This window comes from Leptonychotes weddellii, chromosome 6, assembly GCF_054177405.1.
Source record: "Leptonychotes weddellii isolate Sample4059 chromosome 6, ASM5417740v2, whole genome shotgun sequence".
NCBI lineage: Eukaryota > Metazoa > Chordata > Mammalia > Carnivora > Phocidae > Leptonychotes > Leptonychotes weddellii.
Window position 1 is genome coordinate 12,424,626 of NC_138374.1, and position 22,887 is coordinate 12,447,512.

The window sequence follows — 22,887 nt, forward strand, 5'->3', positions numbered from 1 at the left end:
AAAGAGAGTGTCAAAGGGTGCAGTGCAGGGGAAGCCAAGAGAAAGTGACAAGCACAGGCTGGGGAAGAAGGACACAGCCAGGCACGGGGACCCCAGCATGCAAAGAGGGGAGCTGGGAAAGAATGCCTCCCACCCCTTGCGTGCTGGGCTGTTAGCTACAGAATGCGCCGCACCTGGGTGCGGGGTGCACATCCTGCCTGAGCCCCCACGATCCTGACCACCCCGGAACCACTGGGGGACCCATTGAGAGTGTCCTACAAACTGAGGCTAAACACACCCTTTCCACCTCGCAGGCAGTGGGGGTTGCTGGAGAAAATGGAAATGTGCCATTTTCTGCCTCCTAGTCATAGTAATGGGCACAGTTAGAATTTTTTTAAGAGCTTGCAAAGCTGGGGGCACCTGGGTGGCTCAGTCGGTTAAGCTGCTGCCTTCGACTCAGGTCATGATCCCAGGGTCCTGGGATCGAGCCCCGCATCGGGCTCCCTGCTCAGCGGGGAGCCTGCTTCTCCCTCTGCCTCTGCCTGCCTCTCTGCCTACTTGTTCTCTCTCTCTCTGACAAATAAATAAATAAAATCTTTAAAAAAAAAAAGAAAAGAGCTTGCAAAGCTGGACACTGGGCTACCACACTTTCCATGGATTATCTTGTTTGATCCTCACAACCCTTTGAGGTAGGTACTAATTTTATGTCGATTCGACAGGTAAAGAAACCCACCAAGATTCAAGGCTGGCCAAGGAGGGTCTTAACCACTAAGCCACACTGCTCCTTGCTGGTCAGCATGACGCCGAGGGGTGCTCTGGAGGAAGTTTCTAGATGGATGGCCATCTGATTGCCTTCCTCTTCACCCTTTCTATCGGTCACCTTCTTTCTGGGCGTCTCTGGATAGCGAGCTGTCCTAGCACTTGGCAGAAACCAGGGCATGGATCTTGTTAGGTTATTTTAAGGTTACTTGACTGTGTGCGCAGGCTGAGGTGGCAGGAAGGGACGTGATGCCCCGTGGAAATGTGGCCGGACCTCTGTCTGGACAGGATGCTGGAAAAGTCAGCAGGTGGCTGGCTTAAGAGGCTGTCCCTTTGGACATCCTTTTCCTTCTCTGCTGGGGTGAGGGGGCATCAGGTTTTATGGATGTTTATTCAACTTAAGGGGTCTTCCTAAAAAGAACGCGAAATTACCCAATCCAAACCAGATGAGAACACGTGTATTTGCTTAGAATGAGAACAAATAACAAATTACAAGGATGACAAATACAAAAACACGCCCCTGTGTGACCACATTGTCAGAGCTTCTCTTGGCCTCGGAAGGTCCCTGAGCTTCTGTTTCTTTCATTTCCGGGTGGATCAGGTCTGTCCTTCACACACTGACCTTGATTGGAGTCAGTGGAAGTCTCTGACCCTTATTCTAGGGCTTGGTGCAGCCCACCCAAACTGGGGAAGGGGCAGTATTAGAGAAGTTTCCAGTCGTTCTGAACTGGGCCCACCCCAGTGGTTTGGCACAAGCATTCAGGGGCAAAGGCTCTGATCCGAACCCCAACTTTTATCCTCTCTGTAGACTAGCCACAGGGATTTATTCACCCAACATATGTTTGCCACGTACTTATTGCAAGCCAGCATTGCACTAGGGCCTGGGGTGGATCACTGTGATGAACCATGCCGATATAGCTAAAAAGGTTTAGATTTGTTACATGGACAGAGAGCCTGGCGCATATTAGTTGCTCATTAAATGTTGGTTTCCTTGCCTTCTTCCCATCTGGCAAACACCCTCTGAAGCCGAGGCCCAGGTCAGTGCAGTGCATCCAGCAGCCCCCAGGCCAATGTCCTAGGAGACCAGGTCACTCCTACTTCCCATCTATCAAAGCAACACCTGCTCTTTTGGTGGACCTGGCTCGACACTCACACCCTGGGACCAGGACTGCAGGGGCTATCCTGACCAATCATCTCCTCCAGGCGACCCAGAAGCAGGCATCCAGTCGTTTGGGCCACTCAGCAGAGTAGAAACAGCCAGGACTACCACTCAGTCAGGTCTCCTGACTCCCAGACCCTCCGTCCCCAGCGGCCCATCCAGAGGCCCTCCCCAAGCCTCTTCCTTTCGGCCTGGCCTGGCCCTGGCCCCCCTCCCTTAGGACAGTACTTCCCAACCCCACGGGGGGAGAATTACCTGTCATCGGAGTTAGAAACAGAAAACACACCCAAACCAACAGCACAGTCATCCCCGGGCATCACTCACAGAGCCTCCACCCTAGTGGACTTCGGGTGAGACAGGGCGTCTGCACATGGTCGAAGCTTCCAAGCGTCTTTCTGGCAGGCTTCGGGCAGTCTGCTGGAAGACCCTGCTCCACGGAGCGAGGCTGGTGCATCGGGGAAGAAGTGTCCAGGGTGAAGGGCACTGATGGTGTCAAGTGGCCAGGACTCAAGTGCTAACATTTCCGGCCCTGACATGAGCTTGGCAGGACATGAGGTTTGAGGAGCAGGGGACAGGGACGGTGGTCCTTGGCGCCCCCTCTCTGGGGGTCATGGCCAGGCCAGGAGTCCAAAGCGCGCCGTCTAGACCGCTGCTCTGAGGACAAGGGTTCACAAATGTGCTGCCTCCCCAGATGTCCGCGGCGGGGGAAAGGCGAGGAGCCTCCTCTTCGGGGACCGCGGCGAGGACAGAAGTCCGAGGCGTCCACTCTCGGGGGGCCATGGCGGCAGACAGGGTCCGAGGCTCCCTCCCGGAGGCGCGGAGCCGCGGACGCGCCCCCTGCTGGCGTCGGAGCGCGGGGCTCGAGCGGTCTGGTGGCGCCATCTGCTGGCCGTTCTGGGGAGCGCGGTCCAGCCGCCGGACACCGTCCTAGGGTCCTGGTCGGAGCGGTTCCTCCTTCGGTTTCTCCACCCTATGAAGCTCCGAGTCCCCACCCCACCTGGCAGCACCGGCCAGGACAGGTTGCCCTTCCCTGGGCAGCGCTCGCTCTCGCAGCGCCCAGGCTCCGCGGGAATTGGGCCTCTTTCATCGTTGACCTTCCCCCATGTCTTTGGCTGGGTCATCTTGAGAGAACTGCTTCACGTCCGAGAACAGAAGTTCAGTTTCTTCTTCTGTTAAAAAAAGTGGTGGTGGGGGGGGGGCTGGAATCTAACAATACCATGTGCCGGGCTGGTGCACAACCGGACAGGGCGACCTCCACGGCTGCTGGGGCAGCGCCTCCCAAAGGCTTTGGTCCAGGTGCCTGGAAGTCAGAGATGAGCCGTGCATCTGCACGGGGAGGTTCTGCCCCCTGAGTCAGAGATGCAGTAGGTGATCACCGAAATACTCCCTTCTGCCTCCAGTCCAAGAGCTTCCGGGCCACTTCCAAGTCCCCTAATTCCCCACGCTGACTCTAGCCAAGCTGAGACCCTGCAGCCATTCCTAGAGAGCCCAGTGCTGCTGGGGAGTTTGATCATGAGCCCGCAGGTGAGGCCCTGCCAGGCAGGAAGCAGCCTCCCCTGATCACCAAGACATAGCCTGAGTTTGGAGAAGACAGAGTGTTAGCTCTTTTGGGGACAGGGTCCATTCCATTCTGCAGGAGGCCTTCCTGGCCGGACTACCCCTGCAGTGTGCTTTCCCCATCCAGGAGACCTCAAGCCTTCCCCCAGGTGACTGTCCCCACCGGCTGGTGACACTCATGGAGGCTGTGAATACAGCAGTCAGAGCAGTGGTTTTCAAGCTTGAGAATGAAACTTTCTGAATCAAACATCAGAATCCTCTGGAAGGCTTGTGAAAACCGCCAAGCTCACTGTCCAGCATTTTGGTCCAGGAGGTCTTGGATGGAGCCTGAGAACCTGCATTTCCAACAAGTTCCCAGGGGATGCTGATTCAGGTGGTCCACTGAGAACCACTTAGAGTCAGATTAGACCTGGGTGTGAATCCTAGCTTTGCCACTTCCTAGCGGTGAGTCCCCGAGCTAGTTACTTGGCCTCGGCTTCCTCACCTGTAAAATGGGCACCATTCTCTCAGCACTGCAGGGAGTGTTAGATAAGATGGTGCACATGAGGACTCAGCTCAGGCCTGGATGTGGTAGGTATGCAGTAAGTGCCGGCAGACCTCCTTTGGCACCTAGTCCTGCCCTCGGTCCCCCTATATGTATGCGGCTGACACAGCAGAGCAGGGCTAGGAAGATGACAAGGGAGCAAGAACACTGATGATGGGGGACGCTGGGGGGCTCAGTCGGTTAACAGTCTGATTCTTGATCTCAGCTCAGGTCTTGATCTCAGGGTCATGAGATTGAGCCTCTCATTGGGCTCCATGCTGGGCATAGAGCCTACTTAAGAAATAAGATTAAATTAAATTAAATTAAAATAAATTAAATAAAATCTAAAAAACAATGATGATGGAAAAAGACACCATCTTTAGCAGGGCAGACCTGAGTTTGGAGAGGGCCCAGCTACAGTACTGTAACTAAGGAAGGGATTAGAGTGGGTGCAGTGAGAGTGTGGGGGAGACTGTGGTGATCACTCCCAAGAGTCAGGGGTCACTACCCAGAGGAGGTGCCATGTGCGCTGAACCTCAAAGATGAGTCTTCATCTATCCTGGATGAGAGAAAGGCATTCAGGCCAAGAGAGCAGCTGGTTCTCAACTCTGACCACATACTCGATCACCCCAATACCCCACTACCCAGGTGGCACTCCAGACCAATGACTGAGTCTCTTGAAGAGGGGAGGGAGACATATGAATTCTTTGAAGCCCCTTGGGTATTATTGTATAGGCAAGGTTGAGAACCCCCTAGCAAATCCTTGGAGGAATGAATTCATATTCCTGCACAGGGATGCAGAAATAAATAGCTCAAGGTGGCTGGAATATGGGGTGCATATGGGCAAGAAATGAGGAGCAGGAAGGCATGCTGGGTCATTTCCCCAGAACCGCAGAAGAACACCCACTAGCAAGTGCAATAAGCAAATGATCATGATGCTTAATTTACATAATATGTATCCCTGACAAACTGCATGTTTGCATTCAAACAGGACTTGCTATTGCCTCCAGAAGGAAGTGGCTGAGAAATTCGAAACCACCTGTAATTACCTCCATGCTTCTAGGATGTACCTGATTCATCTTTGGAATCCTCTTTGAGAGTGGAAAGTAACAATCACTCCATAAATGTTGGTAGAACTGAATGAACCTTGAATAGCCCTTTGGTCCGGTCATGTGCTCTCATTTGAGTGGCCTGTCTGGATTGACCTTTGAGTTCAAGGGGCTTTGCTGCACCCGGGCCACTGTGATTTCAGGGAGGTCAAGAAACCCCATAAAACCCTCATCCTGGTGAGCTGCTGCCTGAAATCCCACTTTCAGGGCTTTCTGTCTCTCAGTGGTTCTTGCTTACACCTTGCCAATTCCCTTTCCTGAGGCAGGTCTTAAAGTGTTGAAGGGGCAGGAACCTCATAGTTGTGGGGAGGAGGAGGAAAGATCCAGAAAAGAAGACCCGAGGCCCCCTGAGAGCTGGCCCCTTGGCAGTGACCTGAACCTAAGGCAGAATAGAAAAGGTTCAAAAGGTAGGTGCTTCCTTTCCTTTCTAATTGGAACCTCCTGGCGCTTTTTATTGGTTTTTGCAATTTTTGTGCTATACCCTGGAGCAAAGTTCACCACTTACCCAAGGACTCATTTTGTGAATCACCGGATTTCCAAGATTCTCTCGAAGAAGTTTTCCAGAAACGTTTATTCTCTTAAGACATTTCTCATAACCAACCGAGGAACTAGGAAGACTCTTGTCCACACACCGATTTGTTACATCCTCTCCCTGGCTGGGCTTCCCAGGAGTGACTCTGAGACAAGGATTTGTGTGCAAGTGGGTCATTTGGGGGTGATCCCAAGAGGAATGGAGAAATGAAACTGAGATGAAGGAGACCAAGACAGGGGAAGCGGATGAGCAACTGAGGCTCCATTCCACTGGGGAACTCGGCGAGACAGTGCTGGATACGACCCAGAGTCAGCCCATGGGAGGGGCAAGCAGCTGGGCACCATCCATCCACTTGTTCCTGTCAGTTGTTGATTGAGGGGTACGCCCAGGAGCACTCACCCCTTGGCACTTCTAGACTGCCCCGCATAGGCTCGTGCTTTAGTGACTAGGGACAGTTCTCAGGCAAAGGAAGCTGGAGTCCCAGGGCGTAGGAGTGGGGCATCTACAGCATCTGCTACACAGCTCAGCTCATTCACATGCCAACTCAGGAACAGCTCAGGAGAGTATCCCCCTCACTGAGCGCCAACCCTCTCCTGTACCAACCATCCACCTGGGCATCTACATTTGCACACGCCTACTCTCTCAGGAGGCGCCAGCCCTCCACCCTAGTGACAACACTGCTCCACACAGAATCTGGCTGTCGAAATAGCTCAGGCCCCTGAGAACACAGGTGACAATCCCACCCTGGCCTCAGTGCATTTTGGGTGGGCCGGGATTGGGCTGACCTTGCACACGTCCATGAATGCGCACATTCAAGAAAAGAGGTGGTTCAGACTCACCCTGTTTCATCAAGGGTGAACAGGGAGTAGCTCGGGAAGATGTTAATTGAGCTGAAAGTACAAATTGCAAGAGCAATGGTAATTTTTTTTCTGGTGACTCAAGAAAAGCTGTGACATTCATAAGGTGCTTTCATCTACATCAGGTGGGAGGTTTGAAAAATGAAGGCGGGGCTCCAATTAACCGGGCTTTGGAGGATGGTGATAGTTTTTTTCTGACGTCTTGATATGAAGGGCATTAGCCACGTTTCTGCAGGGCCTCAGGACCAAAATCAGCCCTCATGCAGGATTTGTCTCTAAGCCCCAAGGTCTCAGGGGACAGGCTGCAGGGACACCAGTTCCAACTACCCTGGCTCCCAAAAGACAACACGAGGAAACCAGCTCAGCTGGTGTTTGTCACACAAGAGATGGTGGAGATTTCACTTTTTACCACGGTGGTAAAATACCCCTTTTGCAAAGAACAGCATGAGATTTTTGTAGATGTGAATCAGCCTGTTTTGCACCAACTTGAAAGCGATGCACATGATCTCCATCCCAATGATGATATAAATGGAGAAGAACAAGAAGAAGTGGGGGTGTTCTAAAACGGTATCCCCGAACCCAATGGTGGTCAGTGTGACGAAGCAGAAATAGAAGGCGTTCTCAAAGTCCAGCTTCTTCTCCCAGATGGGGAGGATGGCGGCCGCACAGGAGATGTAGGCGAACACAAGGAGGGCGATGACCGAGAGGGGCACGTCCAGCTTCTCCACCTGCCGTCCCTCCTGGTCCAGATTGCTGATGAGCGAGTAGGAGAGCCTCCCCGACACCAGCTCGGGACACGAGTTACTCCTCTCCACGGCCCGCGGGGGCAGGTGCAGCGTGTTCTGCTTCTCTCGTGCAAGAAGTCTCTCGAACAGATCCGTGTTTCTGCCTGGGGTGGATGGACACGGGCCAGGGCTGGGGCCCGGAAGCTCTTGGGCATCTATGACGATCCTCGGAACAACCTCGCCCACGGGCTTGGTGGCCGGCTTTCTGCAGAGCAGCTGGGAGCACCAGGAGGGGAGGGGAGGTGGGAAGAATGGGAGTTTTTGGAACCGATGATAGGACGTGGACAGGATGGTGGCCAGGATGTCACCCGTGTCTGTGAGGACTAGGAACATCAGCGGGATGCCAAAGAGGGCGTAGAGCATGCACAAGTATTTGCCGAGCCTGGTGACAGGGTAGATGTGGCCGTAACCTGAAAAAGAGGACGGAGCCCAGGGTGGTTGTCTGCTCTTCCCCCTCCCCCAAAAGAGCTTTAAAAAGACCTTCTGTCATTTCTCCTCCCTGGTATGATGGTTTACACAATGTGTTTGAAAATATTCAGCTTAAAGCATTCATCCGCCATCTGGCCTTGGGCTCGCTTTGGTGGCGGGAGTGACAGGTGGAACTCAGCTTCTCTTTAGGATGAGGAGCAATTCATGTCCAGATCTTTGACCCAAGATGTCCTTGGCAGGGGACAAGCATGTCTGGGAGTGAGCTGATCCCTTTTCATTTTGCTACAGTCATGTCTAAGCATCCGCATGGCAGGATGAATGCAGGGGAGAGGCCATGGACGGCTTTGCCATCAGACCCACCTCCTCCTTCATCCTCCACGAAAGCACCTGTTGTTAAGAAGCCACTCTTGCCCTCCCCAGGATGTCCGGCCCTCCTCGTTTATTTGTTCCTCTATAACAGGCTACTAGTATGTGCCAACAGTGTCCAGCAGTGCGCACAGCGTGAGGGGCAGTGGAAGGGTGGAAGGAATGAAATACAGCTGCTGCCCTCAGAGCCATTGTGGTTTAGTAGATTGGACAAACCCGTTCACAAATGCTAGTGAAGCGGTGAGGACCCCAGCATCTAGAATCTTACCAACCTGAGTTCGAATCCCAGCTCTGCCATTTACTAGAACGTCACTTGACTTTGGCTCACATTTTCAAGTTTCTTGTCTGTAAAATAGGGATGACCATCCTTGCTTGGTATACTGACCAGCTGGAAGGATTATGGGAGCCCAGGGTCTGACCCATAGTGGGCAGCTGAGAAATGTTGGCAGCCCTGCCCTCAAGCTGAGAATAGCTGCTGGTGGCGCTTACTGTGGGCTGGTACCGACCTACCAGCAGAGGTAGACATCGTTAGCACCATTCACAGGTGGGGAAACTGAGGCTTGGAGAAATGGAGCAACCTGGCCAAGAGCATTCAGGGACAAAGAGTGGAGTTGGCAGCCAAACCCCTAGACCCACCCAGGTGCCACACCAGCATTCATCCCTGCTGGGTCAGGAGCACCCAAGGGCATGGAACCTGGCAATCCTTACGAACCAGTCAGCCAAGCAAAGGGAGGGGTGGGCTGCGGCTTCCGTTCTCTTCAGGAGCCCCCCGTCCTTCCCACCCCAGCCCCAACCCTCCTGTCTACAGCAGGGCAGGAGCAGAGAGGCGTCAAACCCCACAGCCCAGGTAGCTGGATCTTCTGGAGTGAGCGAGCTCAGTGATTTCAACAAAGTGAGGGAAAAGCTTTTGTATTAAATGCCTGTGTTTAATTTTTGATGTCATAAGGGATGATTAATACAGGAAAACCTAGGCCAATTATGTAAATTGATTTGAAGGCAATTGCTAGGCTGGCTAAGCCCCAGCCTCCTCCAGGGCTCCAGCTCCCTGTGGCCGACTCTGGCCTCAGGCTCTGCCTTCCAGCAGCATGCACGTGTTCAAGTTGCCCACGCTCACCAGGGTCCTGGAGAGGGCTGGGGACCTCAAAGGGTCTAATCAGTTGGCATCCACCACAAAGCACTCCACGCCACCCTTGATTCCACGAGGCACCATTTGGTGGCAGGGGCAGTTAAATCTGAATGTACATTCACAGCGTATGTGCATATTTAGCCCTTACTGCATGTGCTGGGGACACAGTGGTGAGGTATCCAACCTTGCCGAGCTTCTGGTTTAGGGGGAGAGGCAGATATGAATCAAATACCCACACTAGTGAGTATGCTATGGCAGATGGAGATCAATAACAGGACATAAAAGAGCAGACTGTTCCATGAGCAATTAGAACAAAGGCGCCCATCCTGGATTTGCATTTACTGAGCACCTACCTTATGCCAGGCACTTGTGGGTGGGGTTGGGGATACAACAGGAAACAGGCAGAGATCCTGCCCTCTAGGAATCCTAGTTGAGAAGGAAGCAAGGCCGTGAGCTTAGTTCTCCACCATCAGCAGGATGTGGCGACAGGTGTGTGTATGCACCAGGGGACAGGAATGGGAGCCGCATTGGTTAACCCTCCCATTAGAAACCCAGGTTTGTTCCATGGGGCAGGACTTGTTGAGACAGTGCCAAGGGTTCCAAATGCCTCTGTTTCCCCTCCCTGTTCCATGAGGCTCACTAGCAGCTCCAGTCCTCCCCTCTAGGAGAGGAGGTTGCAGAAGTGGCCTCAGCGCCTTGTCCAGGCTTCAGTAAAAGCCCAGAAGCACTGAGGCGATGAAGGTGGGGGTGGGGACTTAAAGGGGAAGGTGGAGAAGAGGAACAGAAGTGGGCCATGGTGGGATGACCACCTGCCCAGTTTGCCTAGGGCTGAGAGGTTTCCCAGAACACCCTATTTTCTGTGCTAAAACTGTGGCAGTCCCAGGCAAACTGGGCAGGTGGTCACTCCAGCCATGAAAAAGGGTGTGGAAAGAGTCTCTGGAGCAGGGAAGATGAGGGAGGAGGGCACCTGGAGCCTCTCCTAGAGGGGCAGGAGCTCAGAGAGGCCTGGCCACGGAGTCCTGGTAGAGCCTGGGCCCTGAATATCAGCAAAGATTCTTGTGCCAAAGCTTATCATGGGCCCCACACAGCCATCAGTCCTTAGGATGTCAGCAACAGCCATGAGGGCCCAGAGATGGGGACCACCCTGTTTTCTAGATGGTGGATGAGCCCCCTGGGTTCCTGTGCACCCCCCGGTGATTCAGGAGAGGCTCCACAGTAGAAACCTCTCAGCTTCCAGGAGAGGGTCCCAGGGTCAGATCAATTTTAAAGAAAAGAACATCCCATTTCTAGGATAAAGTGTCTTTTAGAATGAAAATTCCCTGCATAGCGAAATCCCTAATGCCTGCAACCACCATTACCACTGCATTTAATGGACAAGGAACAGGGAAGTCAGGTGACCTGTTTGGGGTGGCACAGCTCAAAGCCGACACGGGTGTGCACCCCTTACCTGAAAACTTCCCCTGTCCACCTGCCACCCCAGTGTTCTCCTTGGCAAAGGTGAATTTAGTGGATTTAAACTAGAGGTGGCTGCCTCTAGGTCGAACATGTTCAGAGCCCAGGAGATATGCCATATTCCAGAAAATGCATCAAGGAAGCAAATCTCAGAGAGCACACGGCCCCTGTGAAGGAAATTGTATTAACTGTACCAGTTACTGAATGCTGAAATGCATAATGGAAAATCCTATCATTTCTTATAACGTATTCATATATTCCAATACGGTCAGTCCACTCCACTTAGGCTGTGAGTATTTAATAGTCCATGCACTTTCTTTCTTTCTTTCTTTCTTTTTTTTAAGTAGGCTCCATGCTGGGCATGGAGCCCCCCCAACGTGGGGCTTGAACTCATTACCCTGAGATCAAGAGTCCGAGGCTTAACGGACTGAGCCACCCAGGCACCCCCACGTGCTTTACTTTCTCATCCAGCGGGACTGCCCCAATTGGAAATGACTGGGGATTGACCAACCTCACACCTGCCAGGTGTCCCTGTTTCAGCATCAAGGCCAGGTGCATTAAGGGTGACCCAGAGATGTAGGGCAGGAAGCACTTCCAACACTGTTATTGATTACATGCGGTGGAGAACCTCCCCAACATCCTCTTCCAGTTGTAATTACTGGACGGCATGATATCCTAATTGATTTGATAGGAGCATCGCTTTCTTGGGATTTAAACCAAGATAATGCATTTCCCTTAGATCAGTGGTTCACAGCCTGGACTCCCATTAGAATCACCTGGAGGGCTCTGAAAAATACTGAGGGCTGGGTTTGTCACTAGAGACTCTGACTTGATTGCCACGGGGTCCAGGCTTGGGAGCTTATAAAAGATGCCAGATGAGGGTGCCTGGGTGGCTCAGTTGGTTAAGCGACTGCCTTCGGCTCAGGTCATGATCCTGGAGTCCCTGGATCGAGTCCCGCATCGGGCTCCCTGCTCGGCGGGGAGTCTGCTTCTCCCTCTGACCCTCCCCACTCTCATGTGCTCTCTCTCTCAAATAAATAAATAAAATCTTTAAAAAAAAAAAAAAGATGCCAGATGATTGCAATGTGCAGCCAGGGCTGAGAACCCTCCACCAGGGTCAGTGCTTCGCAAACGTTAGTGTGCATCAGCATCACCTGGAGAACTTGTTAAATACAGGTGTCTGGGCCCCACATCCATAGTTTCCAGCTCAGTAGGTCTAGGATGGGGCCTGAGAATTAATTCTCATTTCTAACAAGTTCTCAGGTGATGCTCATGTATGCTAACAGGTCCAGGGACCACTGCATTAGATCAGTTCTCAACGGGGACAATTTTGCCCCCCCCAGGGGACATTTGGCAATGTGGAGACAGCAGGGGAAGAGGTGCGGGCATTGGGTGGGTAGAGGCCAGGGATGCTGCTAATCATCCTACAATGCACAGGACAGCCCCCGCCACAAAGAATCATCGAGCTCGAGACGCCCACAGCGCCAGCCCAGAAAGCCTGCGTTACATTAATCCCCAGAAGTTCTGGAGGCAAAGGAAAACAAACTGAACCCCTTTGCTCATCTCCACTATCTTCCTTGGGGCTACTGTTTCCCCGGCACGGTTGCTACACTGAGCTACAGGTTTCCCTGGAGAGGCCAGCTGCACCCTGCCCCTGCCTTGCTGGCTGTGACCTCCCTCTCCAGAGCCTCAGCTCGCTGCAGAAGGCCGCAGCGCCTACCCCACAGGACTGTCGTGTCGTGAGGATTAGACAAGATCGTGCATGTAAAGGCCGTGCGGGCCATGCCCAGTGCTGGCAACTGCTCGGTACTGCAGTAGTTGGTGGTATTCTTTCTGCGGGTTACCCGTACCTCCCCGCGGGTAGCAGCGACGGAGGGGAAGAGACCGGCTCCGAAAGGAGCCACATGGGGGCGCTCGTGGACACAAACACGGGCCCATTCGTGAAGCCCGTTGCCACAACTCTGGTTGTCCCCCCAGCAACCGTTCCTTCCTCTTTCCTGGGGTACCACTGCTCCCCCACCTGCTTTAGGGATAAAGCCAACCGGTCTAAGTCATTCTGGTGATCTAATCCGCTTGCTGGGACTGGCTTAGGGCTGGGAGTTTTCTGGGGAGAGTTTCTATGCTGGTGGTGATGGCCATCCCTTTCTCTGTCTACGAGATGCAGTGAAGCCCCGACGGGAGTGGACATTGGTGACCTGCTGAGCAGGATGGGAGAGAACCTGACGCTCAATGCCACGGCTGAGCTGCACACGGACCAGCCCCAGGGCTGTCTCCACCGGACTCCTTACTCCGGAGGGAACACGTTTTCCTTGCAGTTTAAGCCAGCTGGGTTGGATTTTCCGTTAGTGGCAGCTGAGAGGATCCTGGCTGCCACTTACATTTATCCTCACACTGATCTGAAAGGCAGGCCTGGGAGGCGTTACAGATGAGGGGACGAGGCTCAGAAGGGCCACATTGCTCCCTGATGCTCACACCGCTGACCCAAGGTGGCCAGCCTCCAGAGTCCACAGCTAACCAGTGTGCGCCACCCCCTACGTGGGAAGGAGCCTCAGCACGAGCACGCAGCCACGGCCAGGGCTCTGCGACCCTTGTTGGCCCATCCCTCTCAGGGACTGGTACTCTCTTGAATGAAGACGGGGCCCCAGGCCTTTTCCCTGACCAAGAGGGGCAGGGGCTGAGCCATGGGCCCCACTCCCAGTGGGGATGCTGACCCAGGAGCTCCCGAGCCTTGGCGGAGGGCAGCCTCACCACCTCCACTCCTGTGACCCCCATCCCCAGCAGGGGACACGCCTGCCAGCCCTGGCATGGCCCCTCCGACCTGGCCCTTCCTGCTGCACCACTGTGGAGGGAAGCCAGGGGCTCTTAGTTACTCGAGCATCCTCAGAGGCAGACCCAGGGACACAGCGCCCAAGTTCAAGAACAGGCCCAGCCCCCCAGCTCAGGAGGCTACTGCTCTGCCATGTCCCTCCCACTCCTGTCCGCTCTCTGTTCGGTCACCCAGGAGCCCACACCTCGTGTGGCCCCTGAGAAGAGGATCTAGGGCCCCTTTAAATGAGCAAGTGGCCACTGCAGGGGACAGCTGTGCCCCACACCCTCCCCTCTACCCTGGGCTCTGGAAGGGCTGCCCTGAGCCAGTGACTTGCACATAAGGGATCTTTGCCTTCTTTGGGGGCTGAAGACACACGTAAAGGAAGGGCAGGGAGCGGGGTCAGGCTGGCTCCTTCTCTCCGAGGGCCTCTCCTTCCAGGCACCGGCATCAACTCCAGCCAGACACAAGGTCTCTCTGGGAATTGGAGCTGCCCCTGCCCCCCAGGCACAGGCAAGCTCTCCCTGGGGCTCCCTGGGCAGGGCTGGGCAGGGTCCCTGCAGCACCCCACAGACCTGCGAGGCTGGCAGGCTACTCTGGGGAAAGAGCACTGGACTTGAAGTCTTGAGGCCTATTCGTGGGCACCAGCTCTACTCACTGTGTGCCCTTGGCCCCTGGCAGCACCTCTCTGGGCTCAGGCTCCCCCAGCTGATTCATAAGACCTCGCTGAGCTTTAAAGGAGGCAGCGAGGTACAACCCCGGGGTAACTGTTAGCTCCCATTACCATCGCGGTCCTTCCTCCCTCCGATCTCACTGTTAGTGCTCCCAATCCTGCGCTGGCCCACCGGCCTCCCTCCCCACACCACACCCCCCACTTCGGTGCTCCCTTCTGTTCCCTGGGAGTCAGTTGCCATCTATATGCTGGTGACTCTGAAACCCAGCTCCGCAGCCCTGCCCAGAGCCCTGAGCCCCAGACCCACATTTCCAGCAGTGCTGGGTGTCTCCCCTCAGAAGCTCCACTGGAGCCTTGACCTGGACTGGCCCTGAATCATCACTTCCATCCCCAGGCCCAGCATCCTCCCCACCCTCCCCACAGCCTGCCGGTCCCACCCAGCAAAGCTAGAGACTGCCGTGCCTTCCTCATCCCCCAGGTATCCAGCCACTGCAGACTTGCCTGCAGCCTTCCTCCAAGCCACCCCTCTTCTCCGTCCTCATGACCATTGTCCTGGATGAGGCCATTGCCATCATCACTCACATAGGCTGCCACAGAAGCCGCCCTACTGCTCTCCCTGCTGCCAGTCTCACCCTCTCTGATCCCCCACCCCCCATGCTACAGCTGGGCTGATTCTTCTGGAATGCTGAGCTACCGTGTTCTTCCCTTGCTTAAAACCCTCTAGACATTCCCCACCGCCCTCAGGATGAACCCAACCTCTTTGCCCAGCTTGCAGGGCCTTCCCGTGGACTGGCCCCTCTTCTCCCTCCCACCCCTCGTCACCCCTAATTAACCTTACAGTGCCTGCCACTCCTTCTGCTACTGGGCCTTTGTCTTGACGCCCACCTTCCCCCACACTGGTGACTCCTGCTCTCCCTGCCTGACTCAGCATGGCCGGCATCCCCTCCCGGGAACCTTTAAAATGTTCTTACCACTTAAGTCTTGCCTCTTGGACCACCCCAAGCCCGGGACAGCTGCCCCTACTCTGCGCTCCCACGATACCCCGAATACTTCGCGTGCTGACCACATTCGATGCCCGGGAGCCTGGGCAAGGGGCTGCACCCACCAGAAGGAAGGGCACTCTTTCCGAATTCCCACCAGCAGGAGCCCCCACCTTAGGAGCACAGCCCTGCTCACCGGCTTGGTGGACCCCACACAGGGGCGGCGCCCATCACCATTTCTTGACCGAGTGAACCGAACAGTCCACCTCCCCACCAAGGGGCCCCAGCCTCCCCCTTCTCCCTCTCGCTCCCCCACATCTCTCTCCCAGGCCTGCCTTTGCCCTCGGACTTACCCACAGTGCTGATCACTGTGCAGCAGAAAAAGAGTGAGCTCAGGAAGGACCAGTCTGCAAACTTGCTAAACCAGTGGGGCTTCACCTTCTGCAGCAGCGCCCCGAGGTCCCGTTTCCTGCCTTCCTCAACTGGGGAAAGGGAGGACCAGAGTGAGGCAGAGGGTTTTGCTCCAGACAGGTCCCACCACGCGCAGGGGTCTTCCCTGGGGACCAGCACGCCCCCTGCCTTGTGGCCCCTTAATGCCAAAACCTGGTTCTGCTTTTGCTGTCTCTGCACTTAGTTCCTGCATTTAGTGCCTTCAGAGATGACGAGGCCACACCCCCCGTGAGAGGAACCCCCCAGGGAGAGGCCCACGGGGGTCCGGCCCAAGCTCAGCCACAGGATTGCTGTGTGGCCTGAGGGGGCTTCCTGAAACTTCTGAGCCTCCAAGTCTTTCGCTTTGCAAAGGGGCATTCTACTTCTGCTCAGTCTCTCTCAGAGGGTTCTTGAGAATTGAAAGCAAAATGGGTCTTATGAAATGCAAGCTCTTATATGGATACAAACCATCCCCACTCTCGGAGGTCATTACGCCTGATGGCATTTGGTACTCACACTGGGATCTGTGGGCACCGAGGCGCCTGAGGATTTCTGGGAAGCCTTGACTTTCACAACATCTGACCCAGGGCCAACAGAGCAGGACTGGGGCCCTGGTTCCTCAGGGAGGTTCCCAAATAGTTCTGTTGGCCTGGGTGGCCAGTGGGCTTTAGGATCCCAGAACCATCTTGGGACTCCGGCATGCAGGGGGAAGTCAGTACTTATGTGAAAGGGTGCCAACCTGGGAGTCCAGACATCCTAGACCCAGCTCTGACCCTGAGTAGCTCCCACAGCCGTGGACAAGACGCTTCTTTCCGAGCCTGTTTCCCCACCAGGGAGGCAGCATGACGTGGCAGTGACAAGTGGGCTCTGGAGTCCAAATGCCTGGGGTGGAATCCTTGGCTCCACTTTGTAGTTTGTGACCCTGGCCATTTGCTTAACTCCCAGAGCCTCTGTTTCCTAATCTGTGAAAGGGGTCAATTCATACAGGCCCCTGGGGTTGGCATGAGGATTAAGTGGGATAACGCAGGACATGTTCAGCACAGGGTCTGCGCTTACTGAGCATTTTAATCTCCAACAAAAATCAGTACAAAATGGGGTTGGAGGGGCGCCTGGCTGGCTCAGTCAGAAGAGCATGCGCCTCTTGATCTCGGGGCCGTGAGTTCGAGCCCCACACCGGGTGTAGAGATCATTCAAAAAACAAAAACAAAATGGGGTTGGACAAGTGCTGTATTCCCCTTGTATTCTGTGCATCAGAATCTTTAGAAACTTTAGAAATAAGATCCCCAACCCAGCTCTGGAAATCCTGGTTTAGTGGGTTTGGAGAAGAGCCTGGAAATGTGCATTTCAGACAAGCTCCCTGGACGAGTCTGATGTGTGGCCAGGGTTGGGAAGCTCTGAACTTGTTGCCATCAGGGCCAGGGGTGGCTCCGAGCCCAGGAGCTGGCAGTGGCAGAGGACACCTCCTGGGTCAGCCGAGTAGGCGTGTGTCTGCCTGGTGCAGATGCAGAGAGAAGGAGTAGGACCCTCCATGGAGGAGAGACTGCCTCCTGTGACCAGCCTCCCACCGGCCTCCAATGAAGGAGCCGTGAGCAGCCCAGCTGAGGACCTACCTGTCACACCAGGGACATCCTTCCCCTCACTTGTAGAGGCTGTTTTTCCTTTGTCTTTTATTTATTGACTCTCTATATTTTTATTCTGGTCTGATAAATACATACTTGCAAGCTTTGGGGGAACAAGGCAGAGCAGTAGTAAGTGACTAAAGATAAATGAAAGGCAGTAAGGAGATAGGTAAAGAGCCTGTGCCTTTCAAGAGGCCTCATGTGCTTTATCTGCTTCCCACAGGGTCCCTATGCTTGGCAGGCCTGAGACTGCGGGCCCCCACTGTCCAGCACACTGAGACCCAGAGAGGGCAACAGCTCTACCTCAGATCACACAGCAAGTTGGGGGAGCAACCGGGACTGAAACCAGGCCCCCAAGTTACCAATTCCCTTCCCCTGAGTCTGACGGTAGAAAAGGCCATTGGGAACAGGAAATGGGAGAGAAGGGGCCCAGGCTGCTCCTCCGAGGGGGCCAAGCCCAGTTTAGTTGTCCGTTGAATCCTAGTTCCTGTAAACTGAGTCATGGGGCCAGGCAGGCATAATTCGGAGGACCAACCTATGAACCCCCAGCCCCAACTCTAGTCACCCATGTCCCCCAGCCAACCTCACCAAATCTCCAGCAATCCATCCTCCTTGGAGCCTGCCGGTCTGGGTGGGGCTGGGAACTGAGGCAAAGGGAAGGGAGCTGGTCCTTCCAGAGCATGTACTTGGTGCTCAGGTGCTTTCCCTACATTCTTCATAGCAACACTAACAGACTGCTGTTCTCCCTATTTTATGGAGGAGAAAACTGAGGCTCAGAGAGAAGTGGTTTGCCTGAGGTCCCACACAGAGATGGGGAGGATCCAAACTGAGGGCTCCCAGACCCCCCCGCCCCCCAGCCTCCTGCAAGACAGCCCTCTGTTCTCTGGGGGCTGCCTCCACCCACGGAGAAAAGGCCCACCCCACCCAGGTGAGCCACCTACCTGTTCTGTTGCATTTCAAGATGCCACAGAGCTCCACCAAGAACTCCTCAAATTCCGGGTCATTTGGCCCCAGGTTCTGGCCGCCCTCGATGGCTGAGAAGAGGGCGGCACCCAGCAGTGCATAGGTCACCAGGGAGCAGAGGAAGCAGAGGCAAGGGAAAAGCTTCTCCAGGGCCTCCTGAAAGCACCTCCGGGCCAGGGGTAGCCCTGCAGCCTCCATCCTCCCAGGAGCGCTCAGAACAGGAGGAACTGGTGGGAGAGGCAGGAGCAGGCCCCAGATGGAGCAGGAGGAGGGACGGGGGAGGAATGGGAGTGCCCAGGGAATGGCCAGGCTCCAGCACTAAGTGGATGGTGCGGGTGCTTCCCCAAGGACTGGGAAGCAGCCGGTTCTCATCACGTCCAGTTACTTAGATGGCACCCCCCCAGCACCCCAAATTGCTATTGATCCACGGGCCCGGGAGCTGCCCTGCAGGGGATTTGGGTAGACGCTGTGGGGGTGGCTTTGTGCTTTGGCCTTTCCCATCCGGCAGCTGCAATTTTGACCTCCAGGTACCAAATCTGACTTTTGTCCTTCCTGAGGGTTGTCTGTGGTACCTGGTTTCTTGGACTGGTAGTAATAACAGCAACAGCCGTGGCCGGAACTCGACAGTCTACAACCGTTGTCCTGTATGGATCTAATTATCGGTCCTAATTCTTCACTCCCCTGTAGCATAGGCCCCCCCCACCCCCGCCTTGCCACCGCCTTAAGGTGGGCAGAGCTAGACCACGTGATTTGCTCTAACCAATCGGCTGTTAGCAGATATGACATAAGCAGGGCCTTGAAATGTCTGTCCCCTGTGCCCTATCTCCGCCACAAGAAAAACATGGCCAGCCACAAGCACGGGGTTGTGGGCACATTCGGATTCCCCTTCGTAAAAAGATCCTCTGCGCAGCTTCAAGGAACACGGTTCACGACAGCCTCCAGCTCTTCATCCCTTCAGGGCGTGCCTCAACTTTCAAGCCCTCTTCGCTGGGAAGCCCTGTGCAATGACTGAGCAAGGTGGGGGTTCAAGAGATTCCCTACACCTGCCCCCAGCCCCAGGGACTCCTCCAACCTGCAACCTACGTTCCAGAACTCCCCGTTGGTCCGCCAGGGATTTTGTCAGCTCTGCATCATGATCAGAAGGCTTTCTCTGTCTCATCCTGCATCCCAGTACAGTTTTTGCAGTTCTTACCCTAGATCTCCATGTCTGCTTCGCAGAGGATCCAACCTGTGGTAGTTGACACCAAAAGCGTCCTGAGAGAGCAGACTCTAAGATGGGGGTTTGGAACTGGGTTGACCAATGCCCAACTGGTGGGGAGATGGTGGACAGACAGCTCTTGGTTCCAGATGGCCTTCCAGCTGATAAACTTCCCCCAGTGGTGACTGGGATGGTGTGCAGGTGGAAGGTGTTGACCAGTGCAACAATTCAGGCATTGAAAACATATTGGAGAAATGATAAATGTAAGGACAACAAGTTTGGATGGTTACCATGAAGTTACATCAATCCCCTGAAGGCAAACTTAGAAGAGGGAGGTTAGTAGGACAGACCACAGCCTCTGCTGCAGTTGGCCTCGGGGCTGCAACTGATACTCATCATTCCCTTCCTGCACTACCCATTCTAAATTCCCCTTGCCCTCTGCCAACTCTTCTATTGTCTCAATGGCTTACCCCATGGCACGAGCCAAATCCTCATTCCTGGGGGGTCTGAGTCCATGGTAACCATACCCTCTTCAGGTTGGAGTTGCTTATGTTTGTCCATTCATAGACACAGTTGGGTAAGAAGTACCAAGACGTACCCACGTGGGTCACCTGAGTTACATTCATATTCCTTTCAGCCCCCGTTGTGTGAAAGCAGCCCTACATCCTTCCGTTGACAAGGCAATTGCCCTCGACAAGATGGTCACCCCTTCTCTTGCTTTCTGGCTCCTGATTATGAAGATCCTAAAGTGCCCAGGCGGCAGCCATAGGGTGTAGTTCAATGGGCCCCTTACTAGGTTTCCTGGTGAATGTGTCCCCCTTGGGGATCAGGACCTCTACAGAGCCCAGAATTGTGGGGATGGAAGACAGTAAAGGAATATGATCATGTAATTCTCAGTTTGAAATGGAAAGCAACCAATGCTTCATTGCTTCTTTACAGTCCTGAAGAACGAGAAAATCTCCAAGCCTAGAACAAGCCAACAGTCTGCATCCCCACCCCCACTCTTACATCTGTATCCAGCCTCCTAGATGAGGTCAAGTTTAAGAACTCTTTGCCTAGCCCTAGATCCCAAAGATTTTCTTCTGTTTTCTTCTAAAAGTTTTATCGTTTTTCTGCTTATATTTAAATCCGTGATCCATTTGAGTTAATTTTTGCGAAACGTGTCACACTTAGGTCAAGGCTCATTTTTTTGCCTATGGATACTCAGTTGCTCCAGTGCCACTTATTGAAAAGTCTATCGTCACTCCATTGGATTGTTTTTTCACCTTTATGAAGAGTCTGTTGAGTGAATTTATGTAAATCTACTTCTGGGTTCTTTATTCTGGTTCATTGATCCGATGTCTATCCTTCCACTAATACCATACTGTCTGATTACTATAGCTATGTAGTAGGCCTTAATATCAGGTATAGTGATTTCTCCTACCTTATTCTTCTTCTTCAAGATTGTTTGAGCTATTTAAAGGACCTTCTATATAAGTTTTAAAATAATCGCATCTATGTCTACATAAAACCTAGCTGGGATTTTGCTAGGAATTGCATTAAACCCACAGACCAATGGGAAGACACTTGACATCTTCACTGTGTTAAGCCTTCCTGTCCATGAACATGGGATGCCTCTCCCGGCTGTTACTTTTGAACAACACCTTAGTTTGCTCCCATTGTTCTTTACTCAAGCCAAGAATCAACATTTTAAGATAAGAATGCATAAGTCATTTGTTTTTAAGCGCTATTTACTGTGCTTGGGGGCAGTGTTACTAAGTGAAAGTATTAGATGGTGGAGGTCAGAGAGTGTATTTGCATTATCTTTTTAAGGGCTTTTTTTTTCTTTTAATACATAATTCAAGCATCTAGAATACTATAAAAAATAACGTAACAAGGGTGCCTGGGTGGCTCAGTCGGTTAAGCAGCTGCCTTCGGCTCAGGGTCCTGGAATTGGGCCCCACATTGGGCTCTCCGCTCAACGGGGAGCCTGCTTCTCCCTCTCCCTCTGCCTGCCACTCCCCCTGTTTGTGCTCTTTCTCTCTGTCAAATAAACAAATAAATAAATCTTTAAAAAAATAACATAACAAGTGCCATGTATCCATTACACCTGATGCCATGCACCATCTGGAGGGAGATAGGGAGCTGGGTAGAGAAAGACCCTGTCATAGAACATGAACTGGAGACAGGTGAGCTCTGGCCTGTTAGCCACAAGATCTAGTTGTATGTGATTCAATGTTATGGTTTTTATCAGTATACAGGAGTTATCCACCCACATTTGGGCCAGTGGGATAGTGGTGGCAGGAATAGGTGAGAATCCACAAGAGAAGGGACTCTTGTGGATAAAGGCAGGCCATGAGATCCAGTCACCCCTCCCCACCTCTGAGAAGACCCAAGTTTCCTTCATTTTTAGGAGAGGGGAATTTTTCTGCTTCCTATACATTATCTAGCCCCTTTTCCTAGAGAGGAAGGGACAAAGATTAGCGAAAGACCTCCTCTTGCTGAAGTCTAAATCCCTCTGCTAATGAGGCATCAGATGGACATCAACCAGCCAAAAAAGCACTTCCTGGGAGCCCACTAGAGGCCAGATGATGTGAGGCCAACAAAGGTCCCCACCATCCATGGAAAGAGAGGATACAGATAGATGGATTCATTCATTTCAATATAATGAGGGATGAATTAGGAAGTGAGATGCAAACACTCTGTGACTTATGGAGGCAGAAGAAAGAGGGATGCTGGGAGACCAAGCAACCTAGGGTAGCCACATGGAAGAGAAGAGCTCAAAAGATGTCCAAGGAGAAGGAAAATAATGGCCAGCTGAGAGCAGATCCTTGGTCATAGGTCTGACTGAGGTAAAATATCCTAGTTCTGGAGGTGGAGGTGGGTGGAAATACAGCAAGGGTTTTTGTTCCTCTAAATGAGCGGTGGTGTTGCTGAGAACACAGGAACTCAAGGTACAGATAAAACAAAATCAAGGTTTAAGGCCACCTCCTGGTCTCCTGAGATCCAGTTGGGTACCTCACCTCAGGCAGGTACTGCGTACACAGACAGTGGAGAAGGGGGATGGTGCTATTCCAGCAGCCAAGGACGAGTCCTTCTAATCCAGGCAGAGTTGGAAGAGCGTCACCCAGGCTGGATTCTTCTAGTGCAAGAGCAGCAGTGTTGGCCGCGGGCGAACTCTTGCACCACAGCGTGCCCTGGAAGGAGACATGGCGCCATGCTTTCTACCCATGGGTGTGTGTGTATGTGTGTGTGTTTCTGTTTCTCTCTCTTGAGAGAGGACAAGCATGGCAGGTGGGGTGGGCTTCTCGGTCACAATGAACCCACCAATTCTTTTAAAAATAATGAGGAGCCAATTACACTCCTACATTAAACACGGCATTGGTTCCTAAAATCAAATTGCTGTGTTACAATCAAGTTGTACAACCCACTTTATACTTACGACCTACAATCTTAACCTAAGGGAGAGTGTGGGAACTGAAGAAAGAAAGTCTTAATACAAACAGGTTGGTGGAGAGAAGGCAGGGAGGTGGGGGTGGGGTGTACAAACCAGACCTCCAAAGCTTGTTTGCTTTATCCAGCCCACATATGCCAGCCTAGGTGGGCA

General features: G+C 53.3%; 1 protein-coding gene across 1 annotated transcript; it reads right to left on the reverse strand.

The window, feature by feature from the left end:
• Positions 1-6,372: 6,372 nt before the first annotated feature.
• On the reverse strand, positions 6,373-18,595 carry KCNK18 (potassium two pore domain channel subfamily K member 18). Its single transcript, XM_081823111.1, has 3 exons — positions 18,082-18,595; positions 15,446-15,574; positions 6,373-7,670 (listed from the first exon to the last, which is right to left on the reverse strand). The coding sequence occupies exons 1-3, from the start codon at positions 18,299-18,301 to the stop codon at positions 6,874-6,876; spliced, it is 1,146 nt and encodes a 381-aa protein (XP_081679237.1). The 5' UTR covers positions 18,302-18,595; the 3' UTR covers positions 6,373-6,873.
• Positions 18,596-22,887: the final 4,292 nt, after the last annotated feature.

Coding starts and splice junctions, on each gene's coding strand:
- KCNK18 (XM_081823111.1), bottom strand. CDS start 18,301: ATGGAGGCTGCAGGGCTACCCCTGGCCCGGAGGTGCTTTCAGGAGGCC. Junction 15,575..18,081: donor CTTGAAATGCAACAGAACAG/GTAGGTGGCTCA, acceptor CCCTTTCCCCAG/TTGAGGAAGGCAGGAAACGG. Junction 7,671..15,445: donor CACAGTGATCAGCACTGTGG/GTAAGTCCGAGG, acceptor CCTCTTTTTCAG/GTTACGGCCACATCTACCCT.